At 37.4% G+C, this 18,873-nt stretch overlaps 3 protein-coding genes across 5 annotated transcripts; 2 read left to right on the top strand and 1 right to left on the bottom strand.

The window, feature by feature from the left end:
- Positions 1 to 271: 271 nt before the first annotated feature.
- LOC142975397 (pancreatic lipase-related protein 2-like) lies at positions 272 to 10,460 on the bottom strand. Its single transcript, XM_076118209.1, has 7 exons — positions 10,361 to 10,460; positions 6,996 to 7,162; positions 3,692 to 3,815; positions 2,414 to 2,659; positions 1,907 to 2,089; positions 1,468 to 1,627; positions 272 to 1,067 (listed from the first exon to the last, which is right to left on the bottom strand). Exons 1-7 carry the CDS (start codon positions 10,413 to 10,415, stop codon positions 842 to 844), a joined length of 1,161 nt encoding a protein of 386 aa, XP_075974324.1. The 5' UTR covers positions 10,416 to 10,460; the 3' UTR covers positions 272 to 841.
- On the top strand, positions 3,152 to 18,384 carry LOC142975398 (radial spoke head 1 homolog). 3 transcript variants are annotated; one of them, XM_076118211.1, is made up of 4 exons: positions 3,152 to 3,249; positions 16,336 to 16,486; positions 16,966 to 17,442; positions 17,986 to 18,384. In XM_076118211.1, the coding sequence occupies exons 1-4, from the start codon at positions 3,247 to 3,249 to the stop codon at positions 18,231 to 18,233; spliced, it is 879 nt and encodes a 292-aa protein (XP_075974326.1). In that variant the 5' UTR covers positions 3,152 to 3,246; the 3' UTR covers positions 18,234 to 18,384. The 3 variants fall into 3 exon arrangements, with proteins under 3 accessions (XP_075974326.1, XP_075974325.1, XP_075974327.1); XM_076118210.1 differs by lacking the exon at positions 3,152 to 3,249 and adding an exon at positions 14,599 to 14,776; XM_076118212.1 differs by lacking the exon at positions 3,152 to 3,249 and adding an exon at positions 14,715 to 14,821.
- Positions 12,020 to 14,539, top strand: Ccdc85 (coiled-coil domain-containing protein 85). The gene has a single exon (XM_076118208.1). It carries the CDS (start codon positions 12,436 to 12,438, stop codon positions 13,660 to 13,662), a length of 1,227 nt encoding a protein of 408 aa, XP_075974323.1. The 5' UTR covers positions 12,020 to 12,435; the 3' UTR covers positions 13,663 to 14,539.
- Positions 18,385 to 18,873: the final 489 nt, after the last annotated feature.

Raw genomic sequence — 18,873 nt, 5'->3', positions numbered from 1 at the left:
CCTATACATATTTATGATTGTGACTGAACTAAAAAAATGGTTAGGTTAGGTTAGGTTAGAACATTAAAATTTTTGGTTATTTTTATAAATTGTAACTCTATAGAAAATCTCCACAGGTTTTCTCAAGAGATACGCAGTAAAAATACGAGAATTGGTCCCCACCAATTCTCGTATTTCTCGTACTTTGAAAACTAGAAATGTGTTAATGAGATTTTCTCAGGCCTGACATTACACCGGTATTGGATTTTAAACAATAAATAAAACAGTTAAATATTAAAATAATAATTTACTGAACGTTAATTAATTAATGGTAAGATTTTCTTTGGCTCAACTTCTCCAATCTACGCACACTTATTATTAACAATATTATCATCGTTATATAAATATATCCTTTTATATTCATTTCAATTTGTAATAAATATTAAGAATTTTAGAAATGGATCGCAAACATTGAATTTCATTTAAAATTTTAAGTAAAAAAGCTTTTAAAATCACAAAAATGGACCAATATAAGAAATCATACTCTTGTACTATAGCTGCGTATAAAACGTTTTAAAGTAAAGGACACTGTAATCATATTTACTACCATTAGAACTAAACATCTGGTTCAGGTATCATAAACTTTATCTTGAGATAACAACAGATAAGCTATCTGTTGCCTATTACTTGTACCACCGATTCGGTATGTCAGGAGACTACGAACAATAATCCGCTTAGGGAATTCGTAACACTTAAAATCAGGATGCAATTTCACACCCTTTCACGCCTGTCATGGTAATGAACCAATTAAAAACTTACGACAGTACAAACCGCCAAATAGCAGTTATTTTGAACTTAAGTCTTAATCAGTAGTATTCTCCTCAATGTCGTCAACTGCACTGAGTCTTCGCCTCGACGTGCGCAGTCGCAGCGGTCGCGGTCTGTTCGGGCGTCTCCGCTGCGGTTCGGTCGTCGCCGCCGCCGCGTACTGCTCGTCCAGACAGCAGCGCTCGTCGCCTTCCAGTAGACCTGATGTGTGTGGACAGAATGGCGTCGAGAAGTCTTCTAAACAGTACGCTCCGGATGCTCTGTGAAAATATGTTTCAATAAAGTCAATAGTGTCAGTCAGTTACGATTTTTTCCAAAGGTAGGCACTATTGGGCTAGGATTTAGCTTTCATTGTCCAAGTGTTTGCACAATACCGGGTTATAGGAGTGATGGAATAGACAGTGTTCCTGCACTGCCTATTCCAACACTCATAGCTCGGTAGGACGGGTAATCAACAGGACTGGTTGCAGGCTCGGGACCGAGTCCTTTACGTGATTCCAAGCCACGGACCTCAACTTCCGAACTCCAGGTAATTCACTTAATAATTTTTTGACAGAATAACTTCAGAATATTTTTTTGCCATAACCCGAGACCCCGGCACGTCAGTCGCATACATTACCACAAAGGCTGTTGTAGTTAAAGACGAAGTAGAATACTAACGTCATAGGTGCTGGTTGTCCAATAGGCACCGGCAGCGCGGAGGCTCTCGCCGGCGCCACACGCACGGAACAACGACGACCGCACGGCGCTGCGGGCCGGTTGCGGAACAAGCTCTCCGCTTGATAGCAGATCGACCAAATGTGACTGCATAGCGCCTCATCTATACAACAAAACATATTGATGATTATAAAGATAAAACCTCACATATTTGAAAATACTAAGTTCCATTAGCAGCATCAGCATGCAGTCGTGTTTAATGCTCCATTAAAAGGGCATCTTAGATTAGCTAAATACTTAGCATGGCTGGTTGCATTATAGCGTTATTAATCTAAGTATATCTCCAAATCAGTGCCGGTATACCAACATGGTTATTTATTTATTAAAGATTATTTTCTTCAGAGCAGGTTCAATTGTTTTTCGGTGATAGATAGGTACTTACTAGGCGTATCTTCGCAATAAGGCTGGCTCCTGCCACCATTGAGGCAGAAATCAGCATGTCCTAGGCGAGCCGCCTCTCCGTACCGGCCGGCGTTTGTGTGTAGCACGTGAACTGCACGCGCGTCTCCCGGGTCCAGACGAAGAGCTGGTGCTGAACGAATCAAGGGTCTGGCGGGGTCCAAACCTAGACACACAATAAACGTGTAGATTTTATACAGCTACCGGACACGATGGACACAATTTGTTACAACGTAGAACCAAAATTAAAGCAAGTAGATATTTGCTTCGGACACTATTTCTTGGATAAACTATTTTTACTTAGGTACCTAGTTTAAAAATAAGCTAATAGTACTGGTTTCACATTGGATCAATGTCATAGTACGATTGAATCAGCTAATAATTGTTTTGGTAGTCTTTTAACCCTTCATTCACGCCAAACGCTCCTTGCTGCGTCCACCGTATGTCACTGTTACCATCAATGAAATATTTGTATGTATTCAAAACTTACCAATAATCCTATTAATCCTGAACGTCAGATAATTAGCGATGATGCCGCACATGTGAGCTCCAAGCGAGTGTCCGACGCAGGTGAAGTTGTCAGTCCTAAGGCCGGCTCGTCGCAGCACGGCCAATGCTTCAGCCACGCAGCGCGCCACGGGCCGCAGGTTGTGCACGGCTGCTACATAGCACGGCGGCTGGCATAGAGTGCCCCAGTCCAGCATTAACACGTTGTAGCCACCACGACGAAGATACGCTGGTGGACAAATATACAGATAATATATTGAAGGTCTGCTTTAAATTAACATAAGTTTGGGTCTGCTGATTAGCTTGAAGAGGTTAACAAAGAACATTAAACAGCCACTGGGGTGTAATTATTTGATTATGTCTTCTATCTAAAATCCTCTCTACAATCTCGATATAAAATCTGGCGGCATTTCGTGCAGGTAATCGCAGAGATTTTTATAAATAGGTATATATTTTTATTTTCACATCAGTCATCACCTACTCAATGCTACGCTTTAAGTCATAATTACTAAGAAACCAGAAAATATCAACATACAGACAAGAAATTAGTTACTTGAGAGTCATGCAAATAGAGTACTTTTATCGATTGCTACAATTTTCGCAACCTGTCATCGATAGGGTCATTGAACCCATGTAACATGTGGGTGAAAGCCGTGTGGGAGCCGCAGTTCGCGGGCGCGATTGTCATGCGGCGCATGCACTGCTGTTGTTCCTGCCTCGACAGCCGAGTGCCGACATTAACACTTACTGTACTAGACTGCCGAGTACACCGACGACACTTTCACCTTTCATTGGCGACGACCCAGCAGTTAATCAATGGTAATTGCAAGCGAGATGCAAGCGGTTTTCCAGAAAAGTAAAATTGCACTTTCTTTAGCAGATGTGCGAGCTTGTTTTCTCGTATTATCTTGTTATTTATGACAAATTAAGAATGATAAAATGCCTTCTTAAGATTGCAGATATACCCTTTGTTTGGTTTCGCTGCATTCTTACACGAACAAAATATTATAAGCTTATCGTCTGTGAGAAAAAGTAAACCGGCAAGACGTATAATTTTTGGACAACTCCTACTCCTCACTCAACTTTTTACAATTAAGGTTACTTAATTGTAAAAAGTTGAGTGAGGAGTACCTAACCTAGTATGTAAAAGGAGATTTTGGAAACTATTACCGTAATTTTGTTTAAGGCCCCTAATAGGCTCACAAATGTCCGGTTTCTGAAGCACATTTAGCGGTAGTTTATAAGAAGTAAAATCACTCACCATCTCGTAGTACAGTGATGGGCAAAGTATCATCGCCTCCCGCGTAACCGTGAACCAGCAGGATGGTCTCATGAGCTGGATCCCACCCACTCTGTCGCAGCCAGTCTTGACTGCTTAAATCGACCTACAAAACAAACAAAATGAATTTAAGAATTGCTCCTGCAATTTTTGAATAAACAATGCCTACACCAAATAACATTTTAAAAGATTTTTTTAGGAAAAGCTACAGTTATTAGGCCATAACTTATGTAAAGTCCTATTTGAGATAAGAAGATGCATCTATTCTTATCTAGTCAACAACATAAAAAATAGTAATTATATTGATGTAGATCAAAGCATTGTTAACAAGGATACCAGTAATTAAATCACCGTCTGTTTACATTCATTCTAGGAATATTACAATGAATTCATTGTCAGGCAATTATCAAGACGCCTTACTTAATTCATGATAAATTACAGAAGTAGAACAATTCATTGAAAAAATACCTTGATCACACAATGTTTTTACAATAAGAAATTATTTCATATTTTGACATTTGCTAGAATAGTGAAGGACTTTTTGCTTTTCTTATTTTTCTTAAAAACGACAATCGCCGCACCAAGAATTGTAACACGGACACAAAATACAACTAGACTCGAAACAACCATTTGTGGATCGCACAAATATTTGTTCTGAGTGGGAATCCAACCCATGACCTCCGACACACTGGTAGTGACATGCCGACCACCTTAGCCACAGCGCCACCTAGGCCGTCGAACATCATTAGGATACCGTGGTTAGCTGTCAATTCTTCAAATACATCGTTCTTGTACGAAAGAAAAGTACTCCGTTGGATAGTGTCGTGGATTCGAAAGCCATACAAACACACCTTCTTTGAGAGGAGACACAATATGCTCTCTGCTCATTTCGCAGTGCGTCAGTAATCATTTATCAATATAAGTATATAAAAACTCTTCCGTTACTAAGTGACTGACTGATGGACTACAGCTGAATCAACTCAGCGTAGAAGGTTTAAAATTTGAAGAAAAACTTTTGTATGAAAACTCAAATCCACGCGATTTAAGTTGCGGGCGGCTGCTAGTATAATATAAAATTTGTCTTCACCGTACCTACATCAATCAAACTCATAGTACGGTGTTCTTGACTTCTAAAAGGGCAGTCCAATTCGCCCAAAAGTAGGTTTATAACCTAATTCTCTAACTTGTACACTATGAATGGTTATGTGTTCGCCATAATACATGAGCCCCCACTGTTAAGGAGAACGTTTGTCGCTTGCCCCTTGAGGACAACTAGCGGTATTTCGGACGCATTCTTGCAACACGCAGCGCACATTATAATGAGATAAAAGTGAATTTGATTGTGTTTCCTGGAAGTCGTGTCAAAATATTTTTGTATGTCCTATGTCCCAATTAAGTGACAGAGAATCGATTTGAAAAAGTAGGTTACGTTTGATGTAAAATGATTTCTTTATTGTTTTAAATAGCTACAATAATGTCTAAATAAATAAACGAACGGTTCTTAATCGTTATTAAAACAACAAAAATGTAGCATTTGTTGTACGGGAAGACACCCTAAAACCTTTTTTTTTATTCTATTGATGCACATCATCCGTGAAAATTTATACTGTCTAGTGTCTTACTATCACTGTTTATGAGACTGGAGCCTGGTAATAGACAGACGGACAGACAAAGTCTTAGTATAAGGGTCCTGTTTTTACCCACTGAGCACGGAACCCCTTAAGTTATTCATCTGAGAATAGGCTTCCTATATTATTTCAGTTCACTAGTATCAGGCTTTAATAGAAGTTTAACTTACTTAAAATATTAATTAAACGACGTAAAACATTTGTTCATTGAAAAGATATCAACGCGTTCGAGCTAATAAACTGCGCGTTCACACTTCAACGAGCACGAAGGTGAACTGCTTTCTTTCATAAGGTTTGTAAAATAGACGCTTTAATTACTATTAATTACAATTTGATTTATTATATAGATTTAAGGAACGTACCGTGTAACTAATACTCTAGGTATGTGTCTAAATAAATCAATTTAAGGTCGAAAAAAAATTTAATAACACCATTTTTATTGTTTGTAGCATTAAATCTATATACCGATAATATCATTACAAATCAAACAATCTCTACAAATCACTATAAAACAAATTTTCCTCTTTTTCTTTCCATTCCCTTCACTTTTTCTTAAATATTTTTAGGAGTTTTAATATAACTTGGCATAGAAACAGCATTACACAACAATAGTGGCTTATGACAAGACATAATTGCGTGCGATGATGCGCCAAAAACATTGCATACATGCATGCAACTCTGATCGGTAATAGGCACGTGGGAAACTCAACAATACAGCACAATATAATGCAGGTATTTTTTCCAGCTGGCTACTAAAAGTTGGTACATAATATAATCACAATCCCTTGGGTTGAAAAGGTTTGTAAAGGATTTTTAACCGATTGGACAAAAGGAAGAGGTTTTGAATTCGTGTTACGTTTGTTGATTTACGAATGTGGAACTGGATTTCTATGCGATATTATTACGACTCAAAATATTTTTTAATCATTCCAAATTACTTATTTTGATTAAGTAGGTACCAACGTGTTTTAAAAAAATAATGGGGATTATGTGCGCCAATTTCGATTTAAATCACATGAAGTGAATGTAATAAAAAAATAAAAAAATCCTTATTTGAGAAGTTATAAAAATATTCATAAGTCACTATGAATGAAAAACTTTTACAATGAAACGCAATTCGTAGTAGAAGGAATATAAAATATTATTGACGTTCTCAGATTCAAGGCTCATTGCATCGATTTGCAAACGTAAGAAAATTTCGATGGAATTCCACTTGTGCAATAGGCTCCGTATTGGTATGGCGACATCTCACGCATTTATTTCGAGATTTACTTAATAATATACTTTTGCTTTAATTTCGTTCCGATATTTCCTTCTAGGTAAACTAAGCCCGTATTTATAACAACGCTAGTTAAGAAATAAGACTAAAGATAAAAATTACACACACGTTGCTAATTCGGTTTAATCTTGTATTAAAATAAAAGAATCGAAAAACGTCTGTCTGCCTTCATCGTGTATATAGTAGTAGTATATATGTTCATCTTAAAATAAGCTTACGGCCTAACCATTTTCTACCTCTATACTAAAAGTCCTAGATAAACGTTTAAGTAGTATACAGTATTTTCCACATTTCCATTACCAAACGACAATATATTTATGTTCGTTTTTAAGAGAAAAGTATTACCTAAAATAATTATACTAAGTAGGTTGAAACTTACCACTCTCTTATGCGGCTGCGACTCCGTATAAAGATGCAGATTGACGTCAGGATCTGGACAGACCTCCTTCTCCCTGCGCCACACACAGTCCTCGAAGGTCACGTTGTTGAATGTGTCGTTGTGCAGGTACAGGGCCTCCTTGATGGGGTTCCGCTGACATAATGCTCCTGGGGGAAAGAAAAAGGTTAAACGTTGAAAGGAAATCTTAACTACCTGAGAATTATTTCAACAGTTGTTGAAGGAATGCCTTTATTCGCATTTGACTGGCGTAGTGGACCCATGGCGTAATTACTGCTTCATTCGGTTTATTTTATTTTGGACTACCTACCTATAGTCTAGTGGGGAAGATTTAAATGAATTTGATATTATGTAGTAGGTTTGTAGGCTGCTTTGCTCTACATCAAAGTTTATTTCGATCTTCGGTAATTTATTTCGAAAATAATGCTGACGAATTAATTAAAGCATACAGATAGATAGATATTTGTATTGATATGCATAAGTCATATTGAGACTAACATACCTTTTTTATTAACTTTTAGTCTGGAATGGACTGCCGAATAAACTTAAACAGAAACTTTTATCGAATATTATTATCGCAAAAATGCATAAAATCTTCATAATCATCAGTCAGTGACCGAAAATGTGAGTGCATCCGTGAATTCCGGTAGCGTATGATAATAAACGTAAACCAGCTCTACCTGTTAGGGGTGTCACATCAAGTCACATTTCTCGTGTCAAAGGGGTCAAAGGTCTGTTGTTATGTCACTTAGATACCACAAGACTGACTACTTTCCAAGATTATAATTTGAATATATTTTGTTATGGTTCTTGAAGTGTTGCTACTATTAGGATTGACTGAGAAGCAATTACAAATACAAACATTCAAAATGTAAAGTCTGTACCAGATTGAGCACGATTTCTGCGTCGGACTTAGGTAAAGTACTTAATGTACTTTTAAGGACCTTTCCTTAAGGGTACGAGTAGATACATTAGGTACTTTACCATTAATAGCTGTTCAAAGACACTCTTTGTATAAGATAGATTAGAAACTAGAGACATATAAACTAGAAACCTAAAAAAGTATTTTTATTGTCATTCCTGTACAAATTACCTACTCTACTTATTATGTCTGTTATGTTTGGTCAATTACGGTAAGACTGATTGCATGCAGTTCCAAACAATAAAAAAAAGAAATGATTAAACGTATAATTAGTGACACTTATACAGAGTTAATTGGTAATTATATTGACTTATCTAATAGTTTATGGTATACATAGACCCAATTACTACTGTTGCGTAACCTGTGGCTTCCGCCTGAGTTCAAATGTGAGCGAAGTTAACATAGCTCAAGTAAGAGGAAACTGCCTGGATATTAAGCTAAGAATTTTAACTAGCAGTCAAAAATTGATATTATAATCGGAAAATTATTTTAGTATTTAATTTGCATAATCAATACCTATTGATTAACTAGCCACTAATTACGAAATTTAGTTCATTCATAAATACAGAATTTTTCATACAACATTTTGACATTAATCGGTTTTCCGTAACGAAATTGGGTTTTTTATCTAGAGGAAAATGAGATCTAGCAAACGATCTAATAAATGACAATTTATCTTAGCAAAAGGTCTTCTCTCTATGGAGTGACGACGGCAGTTAATAAATAATATCTTTCATAAAAATTATAAAAAAATATGTCAGTAATTAAGTATGTCAAATGTAAGAATCAGCGAACTGCAACGGATAGGTAGACAGAGTGTCACCAGTTGCAATAATTGCAACTGCAGTTAGTAGCTATCTACTAGTTAGCTAGTGTCCATTTGCATACTGAAGGTAGAGTATGTTGACTTAATTTGATAGTTTGTAGATTGTATCGTTCAAGAGCTAGCTTTTCAGCTCGTGGATAAGTGTCTGATAACCTTTCCGATAGATGAAATGATCGCAAATGTATGAATACAAATAACTTTGCACTTACCGAACCTAACATAAACTTATTCAGCGTTGATTAAACCGGTGTTAAAACTTAAAGTAATTTTAATGTAGGCTATTTTATATATTACATACAAAGAGAGTGACTTTAGTGACTTACCCCCCGTTTCTGATTACATTTAGCGGTATTTTATCTATTCAATAGCGATTTTGTATATGATTTTAAACGCTATTGAGTACATCTACCGCTAAATGTACCTACCTCAGAAACCGGGGGTTATAATCTTACACTAATTAAAACATGACAACATAACTAAATTAAAAAAACGTGTAACTCTCAAAATCATAAAACAAGAATCATATTTTTAAAGAATACACCCGCATGCAATACCCTTATGCATAGGAAGTAGGTATCTATTTTTTATGGAACTCACTATGCATGCGGTACTAGTCTTTAAATTATTAATTATAATTATTTGTATTTGACATAGCGGTATAAATATCTTAGCTATAGTTTATTTGTTTTACTAAAAGCTTTTATTTAATTAGGTGTTTAACTATGTCTTCTAAATCTTCCTACACGGCTCTAGCTTAGTTTATATCCATAAACTATTCAGTTAGTGCTTAATATTAACCATTGATATAATTGGAGGTAAGGCACTTTTCATTTCTCTTTGTAAGGCTTCGAAAGTAAATAGCGAAAGTCTAATTATTGTGTGGTTTGCATTTACATAACGAAGACTAGATTGATAAGCATTTCCTGATTTTCGGACTAATATTTTATGCTAATCTAGATTGTCGCGTGTTAACAATCTTGACAGTAATTTTTACGAAGATATTTTCGTTACATAATTTCACATAATATTTACGTAAAACTGTCTTTGCCCGAGTCCTGTTTTAACGTTATGTGTCTTAGTTTTGCGAGTATATTTCAAAAGTACATATTGCTTATTTTTAGTCATTAATCAAATAGTATTCCATTGTAAGATTTTTTTTTGTTACTACTAGCGTGAAAAAAGTTACTTATTACTTTGCAATTTTAGTTCTGTTCAGTTAAAATCAGGCCACACAATTGATTTTATAATAATTGATGTTTTAATTGAAGATTTAATAATTGATAAAATAATGAATAATTGATGATTTAATTGATTAATTGAAGATGTAGTCACTAGTCTTCAATACACTTCCAAGAAAATATATTTTAAAATGATGTCTAAGATGGTCAAAATATTAGTCAACAGCTATGATTGATATTAATCATTCAACTAAATTAATTGATTCCCAAAAATCGAAACGAGTACTGAATCCTTCAGAATTTTCCAAAGGAAACATTTTTTTCTTTACAATATATCACTTTTATAACAATTAACGTCAATCCAGGTCACATTACAGTACTTATAAAAATTAAGTTGAAATAAAATTTTGTAACGACATACCTTGCGTGAACACTAACACCGCGAGGTAGAGTTGCGCATGCGCACCGCGCGCCATCCTAGCAGAGCGTTCAAACAACTACTGGTGTTTGATAGAGGGGGCACTACCGACCCCAGTATACCACGCATTTTGCATACACTTGCCAAATAACACGAATAGAATACAAATGAACAGTGAAAAGGTTAATATTTATATTCATGACGTTTTGTTATACATTTCGGAAATGAATTTGTTAAGTTAAGTAAGTTGTGTAATCGCAGCATCGCATATTTTAATAAATTATGAATAAATCTTGAGTTTATGTTAATGAGAAAAGTATCAGGTTGTCAATCATTTTTCAGTGATGTAACTACAGGTTAAGTAAGTATTCTGTCTCACTGCAGGCACGAGCCGTAGATTGAACGGCTGCCGACCGGGAGGGTTCAGTGCGATTCTCGCGTTGGTAAAAATATTTTCACAACAGATGTGCCCCGGAGCATTTACGTGTTACGTGTTGTGATTTCTGAAAATATGAACTATCGATATTATCCAACTATGATAATTTATTTTGTATACATGTATGCTTCCAGCTTCGTACATATTAGGCGATAATTTATAAAATCTATTTGGCTGAAATGTAATATAGAAGTTATACAAATTTTGTTAATACAACAAAAATAAATCAGTTTTTTACATACTAACTTTGTAAAACTTTGATGAATGAAAAGTTCCTCATATTGTCGAACGCTTAGAAGTGCGTTTATTTTAACATTGCTACTATGTTACTTCACCTAGTTATAGTAATATCCTAACAGTAATTTATTGTATGTTGTGCAGTAAATAGTATTTTACTGCTCAATAGAAATTACTACTTTTTCGTGGAACTTCAAGCTGCAAGTCAATTTCAGTTACTGTGATTATTTTTATAGTTTTATAAACCCACCCCGGTGAGAACGCCTACAAAAATCGCAGAGCAATACTACAGAGACAGTTCTCTACAAAATGTTTGAAGGCACTCTGCTATACAACTTCGCAAGGCGTTTTCATTTTAAGTGTGATAATTAGTCGGTGATATTTTTTCCGTCTTTTTGTATGAACGGCCTTGAATATCAATTACGTTATGGTTGCCATAGATTTTACCTTAATTTTACTCATTATATTTTATGTTTTTGTTTTGTAATATACCTACTTAAAATGCGAAGTAGGAACTTTAACATTGAGTCATCATCGTAAGGTACCTTTGCAGTTTTGTTTTAAGGTGAATCTGTTTCTTTTTAGTTTCTTCTTATATTATTATCAAAATAACTCTCAATCTAAGTACTTATTGAAAATCGGCCACCCAACATAAAGTTTGAACGTAAGCGAATAGAAAAGGCGCCAGTATCAAAATAATGCTTGTCTTTGTATGTTTTTATATTAGGAGTCACTATTGTTCTTGCTATTGAACTTAAAGTATGCAATAAAGTTCGGAGGATGAATAGACGAGAGCAATCCTCATCTGAGCGCCTTCGTTGAGTGACACAGGCTGCGTGTGTGTGCTTGCGCGCTTTTGTGCGGCGAAACTCAGCGAGTCAATGATAGTTCGTGTATACAGTGGCGATGACGTGTGTGTGCGTGAGGTAGGTGCACACAGGTGAGGTGCGGTAGAGCGGGACGCGCGACAGCCTCCGCAGGTAGAGCGGCGCGCAGCCGCCCGCGCCAGTCCGAGACACGCGCCCCGCGCGCGCCCGCGTTGTGCCGTCATACACACGGTCACGCATAACCTGCTTTTTGAAAACAACATCACATAAAACGATCGTTTTCTTAATACTAGATCAAAATTTGAATAAATAACAGTTTATCGCGATCCTTCACAGTGTTTGACGAGTGCATTAGGTTACACAGAGAAACACGGTTGAGTTAATTGCGCGAATGCCACGCTCTACAGCCTACGCAGCCGGCGGCGTTCCCCACCTCTGTTCATTCAAGGACCAATCGTTGAACTCATGCCGTCTCGGCTTTCGCACCGACGTGATCTGCAGACTCGGAAATGAACCCCTCGAACACAAAGCGATGCATTGTCTGAGCTGGTGACCGAGAACGTATCGGCTCCACGACAATGTCAATCAATCAGAACGCAGGCCAATTTAATAAACAGAAGCAGCAACTAGGTAAACAGGGCCCGGAACCGGTCAACTTTCCACCGCGTTATCACCCGCCTCCGTTGGCCGCGAGCGGCCCCAAGCTATCCACTATCGATCCGTCTGTCAAAGAGTACAAACCGCCATACGCAGGGAAGCCAATCGATCCTAGTAAATTGCAGTATCCTTTGGGGGCGCATGGTCCTGTTCCAGGCTCGTATGGTGGAGGACCCATTCAAATAGTGAAATATCCACAAGGGTATCCAGGTTATCCACATCCGTCAGGAGCAAATCGCATGCCATCGCGACCATCAGCCGAAGTAGTGACGAAAGCTTTGGTTCACGAGCCAGTGGAACCAACCGCAAGAGCAAGGAGTGCCGACGACATACAACGAGCTCAACGTAACATTGAAGAAGAACAGCTACATCGAAGATCCGCGGATATGCTTAAGTTCACTAAGCGTGTAGAACCCGAGGGACCGCGAGCATCCACCGACCAGAAGCGACAGATTCAGGCGCTTTTAGCACAGATAAAAGCGTTGAAAGAAGCGAACCGACGTTTGAGTGAGGACAACCAGGAACTACGTGATTTGTGTTGTTTTTTGGATGACGATCGCCAAAAAGGTAGGAAGTTGGCTCGCGAGTGGCAAAGGTTTGGCAGATACACAGCATCTGTGATGCGACAAGAAGTGTCCGCTTATCAGAATAAATTGAGGCAGTTAGATGACAAGCAACAGGAACTCATTCGTGATAACTTAGAGTTAAAAGAGTTGTGTTTGTATTTGGACGAGGAACGTGAGAGAAGTACGTGTGTGAACTGTGGGCGAGCTGCAGGACGAGAGAGGGACGACGGTGATGGCAGCAGCAGCGGGACGAATGCTGAGGAAGGTACACGTGCAGTACCCGCTGTACCTATCACTCATCCCCAACTTGCAGAACGAACTGTTCAATATGTAAGAGACCTAGAACAGAAGGTTCGGCGTTTAGAAGCAGAGAAAGGTGTTGGTAATACAGGAACGGGGAATGAGCGACCAGAGGCCGTGGTAAGAGCCCTGCAAGTTTTAGAAGTTCGGGAACGAGTTGAACGGGAGCGTAGAAGACCAGCACCTGACCTAGATTCAGGAGAACAAGCTTTGGTGCGAGAAATGTGCAACGTAGTGTGGGGCAAATTGGAAGAAGCGCCACCGCAGGCACCGCCGCGCTAAAAGCTAATATAAACAATATACTGTTTTCTAGTTTAGTGTCAAAGTGGGTTTATCGAAATAAGGTGAACGAGTGAGTAAAAAGTTGTTCAAAATAAACGCAGATGGAATTCGACTTGATCGAGGTCATCGATGCCGCTGCGTCTCGTGACCTAAAGAGAAGAATTATGTCGACCTTATATAGATGTAAAAGTAATTGAATTTAGTTAGCGTAAGGCCCTTAGAGATGAGAGCGATGTGTTACTTGCCACAACAATGCCGTGCGGAACCGTAAAGTACAAAATTACTAATATAAAACTTAAATGTAAGTGACTTTAGGTGTAGTTTTCGCAGCTATAACTTCTTTATTACCGTTCTAAATGAAATTCTCTTGCTTTTAAATTGTTAAAAATAATATATTTTATGGAAAAATGTGAAAAATTGTTAATTATGAGGCTATAAAATAATTATAATTGTCTGTGATCTTCCGGTGAGCTGGTATAAAGGTTTAAATGCTCAGTTTTATGGAGACGAACAACATCTTGTTGGTTAAAAGGGGCGCACTTAATTAACTTCTATAGTGCATAGGTGCATATATCGGTAAGAAAGTAATCAGTTATGTTAATGAGAGATTACGATACACCATTAAAAAACCAAGCAGGATGTATTAATTTAAAAAGAATGTATGATACCTGTTTGTAATATCAAGTTTAGTGTTCTCAGTGCATAATAAAAAAGATTGCCTGGCATCTAGTCACACACAGATTCCCACGTTGTTCTAGGTCTGTTATCCCAGCTCACTGGACCCGTTCATTTGCGTAGCTTGCTTCACTTTATTACTATAATGTGTTATTAATTTATTCAGACATGGGTGTGTGAGAAATAAAGATATTTCTGTTTACTTTTATATTCTTTATTTATCCATATTTTCTTACGAAACAATCCGTAAATAGCCTTTACTGTACTAAGTATTAATGAAACTTTTTCTATGGTTTTTGCAATCTATGGCTGACACATTTGTCATTAATAATCATCTTTGTCATTATTCAACTGTATTTTTGTAAATAAATAATATTTTGAAATCATGGGTACCGAAGCAAAAGGCGAAGAAGGCCCGGAGGATGTTGATACCATTGGAGTATGTAATAATATTAGCTGTTAGTTTAAATTTGGTAGAGGCAAGGTAAGAGATTGAGGGCATGTAGAGTTACCTAGGTTACTACTAAGTGTAGGTACCTACCTACCGGCAAGCGTAAAAACTTTCTACTAGTGGGTACCTGCTGTAAATAAATAGGATAGCCACATTAGCCACCTGTAAGAAGCATAAACCGGATTAACTACTGGTTTTCTCGGGGAGAGAAGCCTCCCCCTAGCTAGGACAACTAATATCCTATGCCTATAAATTAGAATTATTAATATTATGATCTGTGGATAGGCCCCTCTGGGCCCCTCAATATCTCTACCTCTACAATAAAAACGGATCATAATACGTATTATGTGGGCATCTATGGTAAAGGAATAGCGTACAGCAGCTGCAATTCAAGCCTACTTTTTGTAGATATGTGGTCTCTTCCTCTATAAGTCCTTTGAGTGCTTTATGTTACCTTTTTGCCGATAGATTAGAATCTCATAATATTATCCACAAATCTTATTTTAACAAGAAACTCTGTTTATAAAATATTCTCCCGGGAAGTTTATAATTCGATGCATCCGTTCAATCACGTGTCGGTACCTAATGCAACCGCAATATTATTATAAATTGACACGTTCTTCTCTATTACATAGTATCATTTGCGGCTACGATAATATTATTTGAATGACGCACTTTATACTGATTAAAAATACGCATAATCTGCGAAAAGTTCATAGCACTGATTGCTTTTCATTGGCCTCTAAAAAATACTGATTTATTTATTTAAATTTGGAGAACAAGTAGCCAAGATGAAAGATATTTATTTCAAGTGAAATAAAGTAGAGTTAGAAAACCTATTACCAGTCTTCGCTTATAGTAATGGATCCCAATTTAATCCCAAATAGTCAATAGAGATTAATGTAATACAAAATCTAAACAGTAAAATATAATTATAAATTAGTGAAGCACGCAGTTTAAATCCATGCACATACCACGCGTGGCCTTGCGGTTTTTTAATAGTTTTTTTGTTGAGGTAAGAGATACCACATCTTTAAGCTCTTTGTGTGGTGAGTACGAACTTCCTAGGTACCTTAACTTATAATAGACGTGTTGCGTGAGAGATATCGGCTAGCCACCTTTGATTTTGACCCGTGTTGTCCTTGGGAATCTTATTGTTTTGTAGGCATATAATTTAAAGATATAGACGAAGGGTTATTAAGTTGCTATGGGGGCAAGTCCGCTCGCAGATGTTGTAGTCTTGTATGTAAGTACCACATAATCGACTATATTAGTATAGGAGCCCTGGTTTTTTTTTATCAAAGCGGATATTTTTCAATCATATTACACGGCGAAACTATAGCGCTATTCCTTACCATCGGCATTATCAAGTATCGAGAGTTTGATATTTTAAATTAATACAAAATTAGGTGGTCCCTACGGCACTCACCAGGAGAATTGAAAAGATCGCAGGAAAAAGACCCCTCTGGTGTCCTTTGCAACAACTGTCATAATTTAAATGTAAGATTTTTGCAGAACCCTGTGTGATAAAGAAGCTTTTATTTTAGGTGTATGTAGGCAAGCGCAATGCAGATGGTGAACGCCACGGTGAAGGCTGGGCTGTGCTGCCGAATGGAGACTTTTACGAGGGTTGCTACTGTCGCGGCATGAGGAACGGCAAGGGATTGTATGTTTTCAAGAATGGATCTCGCTATGAGGGTGAGGGTTTAACAAGATGTCCATGGTAATACAAAAAGTACGGCATCATTAGGTATCTGAACTTACGTACTTAAAGTACCTAATACTTGTAGTACGGTAAGTACTTAATAATTTCGAATAATCGTGTCGTGTTTGTAAGTCTTGTGAAATTCATAAAATAATTCTTTCACCCACTAGATCGAATGAGACCTGACTAATTTTTGCTTCTTTCTACTACCATGTGAAATGTTTTGTGTTAAAGTAATCATATTCAGCTCTATTATGTGAATAGATTCTACTTAGTTACACACTTATGAAGCTTTTTTATAATTCAATACGGTCTCAAACACGAATGGGTGATAGATCATTTTGAAGAATCTCAAGAAACATAATGTAGTTAATAGGTATGCAAATCTGAAACTAATCTGTGAGAAGCGAAACGACACGCCACATCAGTTACAGAGCTTGTGAAATAAACATCTAATATTTAATGGTTGCAGGGGAATGGCGGCGAGCCATGAAATATGGAGTGGGGAAAATGTTGTACCCTGACGGCTCAAGATACGAGGGAGATTGGAGACATGACTTGAAGCAAGGATTTGGCGCTTATTATTACCCAAACGGGGATATTTACGAAGGAGCCTGGTTTAAAGGAAAACGTCACGGTTTAGGGACTTACTTTTTCGCTGAATATCAGATAAAGTTCATGGGAACTTGGCTGGAAGGCGTCATACAAGGTCCTGGACAGATCATCTATCCCCGCTATCGTTACCACGGTTCCTGGTTGAAGAGCAAACCTAAAGGCCCCGGGTGTTTCGTCTTTGATACCAATTGTATGCAACATGGGTTCTATCTGCTGATCAAGGATCCTGATTTAGAAGAACTTGGGGAAGGTGAGGAGGAGAAAGAAGATAAAGAAGTCAAGGAAGAGAGGATGGGAGAGGAGGAAGAGGAACTTGAGTTTGATGAGACTGCAGGTAAGACGAAAGACGATGTTTTTTTAGGTAGTACCTACGTAGGTACCAACCAATTTAATACTTGCGGGAGTAGGGATAATTATATCTTTATGTAATCGACTGTCTGATGCAAAATACAAATTTAGAGTGGATATTTTCATTAAATTTCAAGAACTGCAATTTTAGTTCACTAATTATTTAGTACCTACTTAGCTACTTGTAAATCTTAAAATGTTCACTACCGTTATACCAAATGAGTAGGTACATTACACATTATTAGACACTTTAGTACCTAAGAACTTAAACTACTTATCTAATGTTTTAAGGCAACCCCTGCTCTAAAATTGATTGTGTCGCAGGGACTTTTACAAACATGCAAACAACGAATACAACACCAGACTCATAAATTCTTTTTGATCGTACAAATATTTTACCCGCGTGGGAATCGAACCCACGATCTCCGACACACAATAGCGTGGCGACTAACTTAATCACAGCGCTACGAAGTCTGCCAAAATAAATAATAAATACCTACCCACTTTAATATTTCTTCCCAATTTCCAGGCAAGATAGCAACATGGCGAGCTCGCAACGTGACAGCATACATGGCAGAATTCCTGCCTCCAGAGCCAGTGCCCCTCCCCATCCATGACTCAGTACCGTCCCTCACTGACGAGAGCATTGAGACTGACATCATAGTCTTCGAGATGCCCTCCGTAGTGGCCGAGGAGGAAGGCGCCGATGACAATGACTCCTGGCTGATGCATCGCCAGAAGTTCCTTGAAGAACCCGAGTTGAAGGAGAATGCCTAATTCTTTTATTAAATTCGAGTCTTTGCTGAGAGATGGTCCTAATTCAGTTGGTTTAGTCTGCGTTTGCCCTGCTTGGTTAATTGGTTAAAGGATGTTCATTATTTGCTATGTTTTTAGAATAGTTGGTATTTGTTAAATAAAAATTATGTTATATTTATCTACAGGTCATTTAATTTGTAGTTTTTAGTAGTAGTAATAGTAGCAGCATATGAGTGGAGGCACTAGCCCCATCTATTGGTAGAATTATGAAACTTCATGAGGCTATTATTTTATGGCTTTTCTTTGAAGTATTCCTCTTTCAGCACCTAATGTTCCTAAATTCCTAGAGAAAGAGGATTACCTAATTTTCTCAAAGTATAGATTTATGTTCATGGTGAATTATTCACCTGTTGCATTATGTTATACACTCATTACACTCATCACAAACATTTATAGACAGAATTTGCTTGAGCCTAATAAAATATAATACTGCACTTTTGGTTATTATTAATAAGTATTGAATAGGCACTCTGCACTGTAGTGACAAAGAATATGATAGAAGAAATCAAAATCTTGCAACTACACTAACCACTATTTTTCTAGAAGTATCCCAGTCTAGATTCTCTATGTAGAAGTGCATTGAAACGTTAGTGTACTCATT

The sequence above is a fragment of the Anticarsia gemmatalis genome, chromosome 9 (genome assembly GCF_050436995.1).
Source record: "Anticarsia gemmatalis isolate Benzon Research Colony breed Stoneville strain chromosome 9, ilAntGemm2 primary, whole genome shotgun sequence".
Classification (NCBI taxonomy): Eukaryota; Metazoa; Arthropoda; class Insecta; order Lepidoptera; family Erebidae; genus Anticarsia; species Anticarsia gemmatalis.
The sequence above is the reverse complement of the archived record's forward strand: the minus strand, read 5'-3'. Positions and strand labels throughout refer to the sequence as shown.

Coding starts and splice junctions, on each gene's coding strand:
- Ccdc85 (XM_076118208.1), top strand. CDS start 12,436: ATGTCAATCAATCAGAACGCAGGCCAATTTAATAAACAGAAGCAGCAA.
- LOC142975397 (XM_076118209.1), bottom strand. CDS start 10,415: ATGGCGCGCGGTGCGCATGCGCAACTCTACCTCGCGGTGTTAGTGTTC. Junction 7,163..10,360: donor GGTGTTAGTGTTCACGCAAG/GTATGTCGTTAC, acceptor TCTTTCCCCCAG/GAGCATTATGTCAGCGGAAC. Junction 3,816..6,995: donor CGCAGCCGCATAAGAGAGTG/GTAAGTTTCAAC, acceptor TTTGTTTTGTAG/GTCGATTTAAGCAGTCAAGA.
- LOC142975398 (XM_076118210.1), top strand. CDS start 14,723: ATGGGTACCGAAGCAAAAGGCGAAGAAGGCCCGGAGGATGTTGATACC. Junction 16,487..16,965: donor GAATGGATCTCGCTATGAGG/GTGAGGGTTTAA, acceptor TAATGGTTGCAG/GGGAATGGCGGCGAGCCATG. Junction 17,443..17,985: donor TGAGTTTGATGAGACTGCAG/GTAAGACGAAAG, acceptor CCCAATTTCCAG/GCAAGATAGCAACATGGCGA.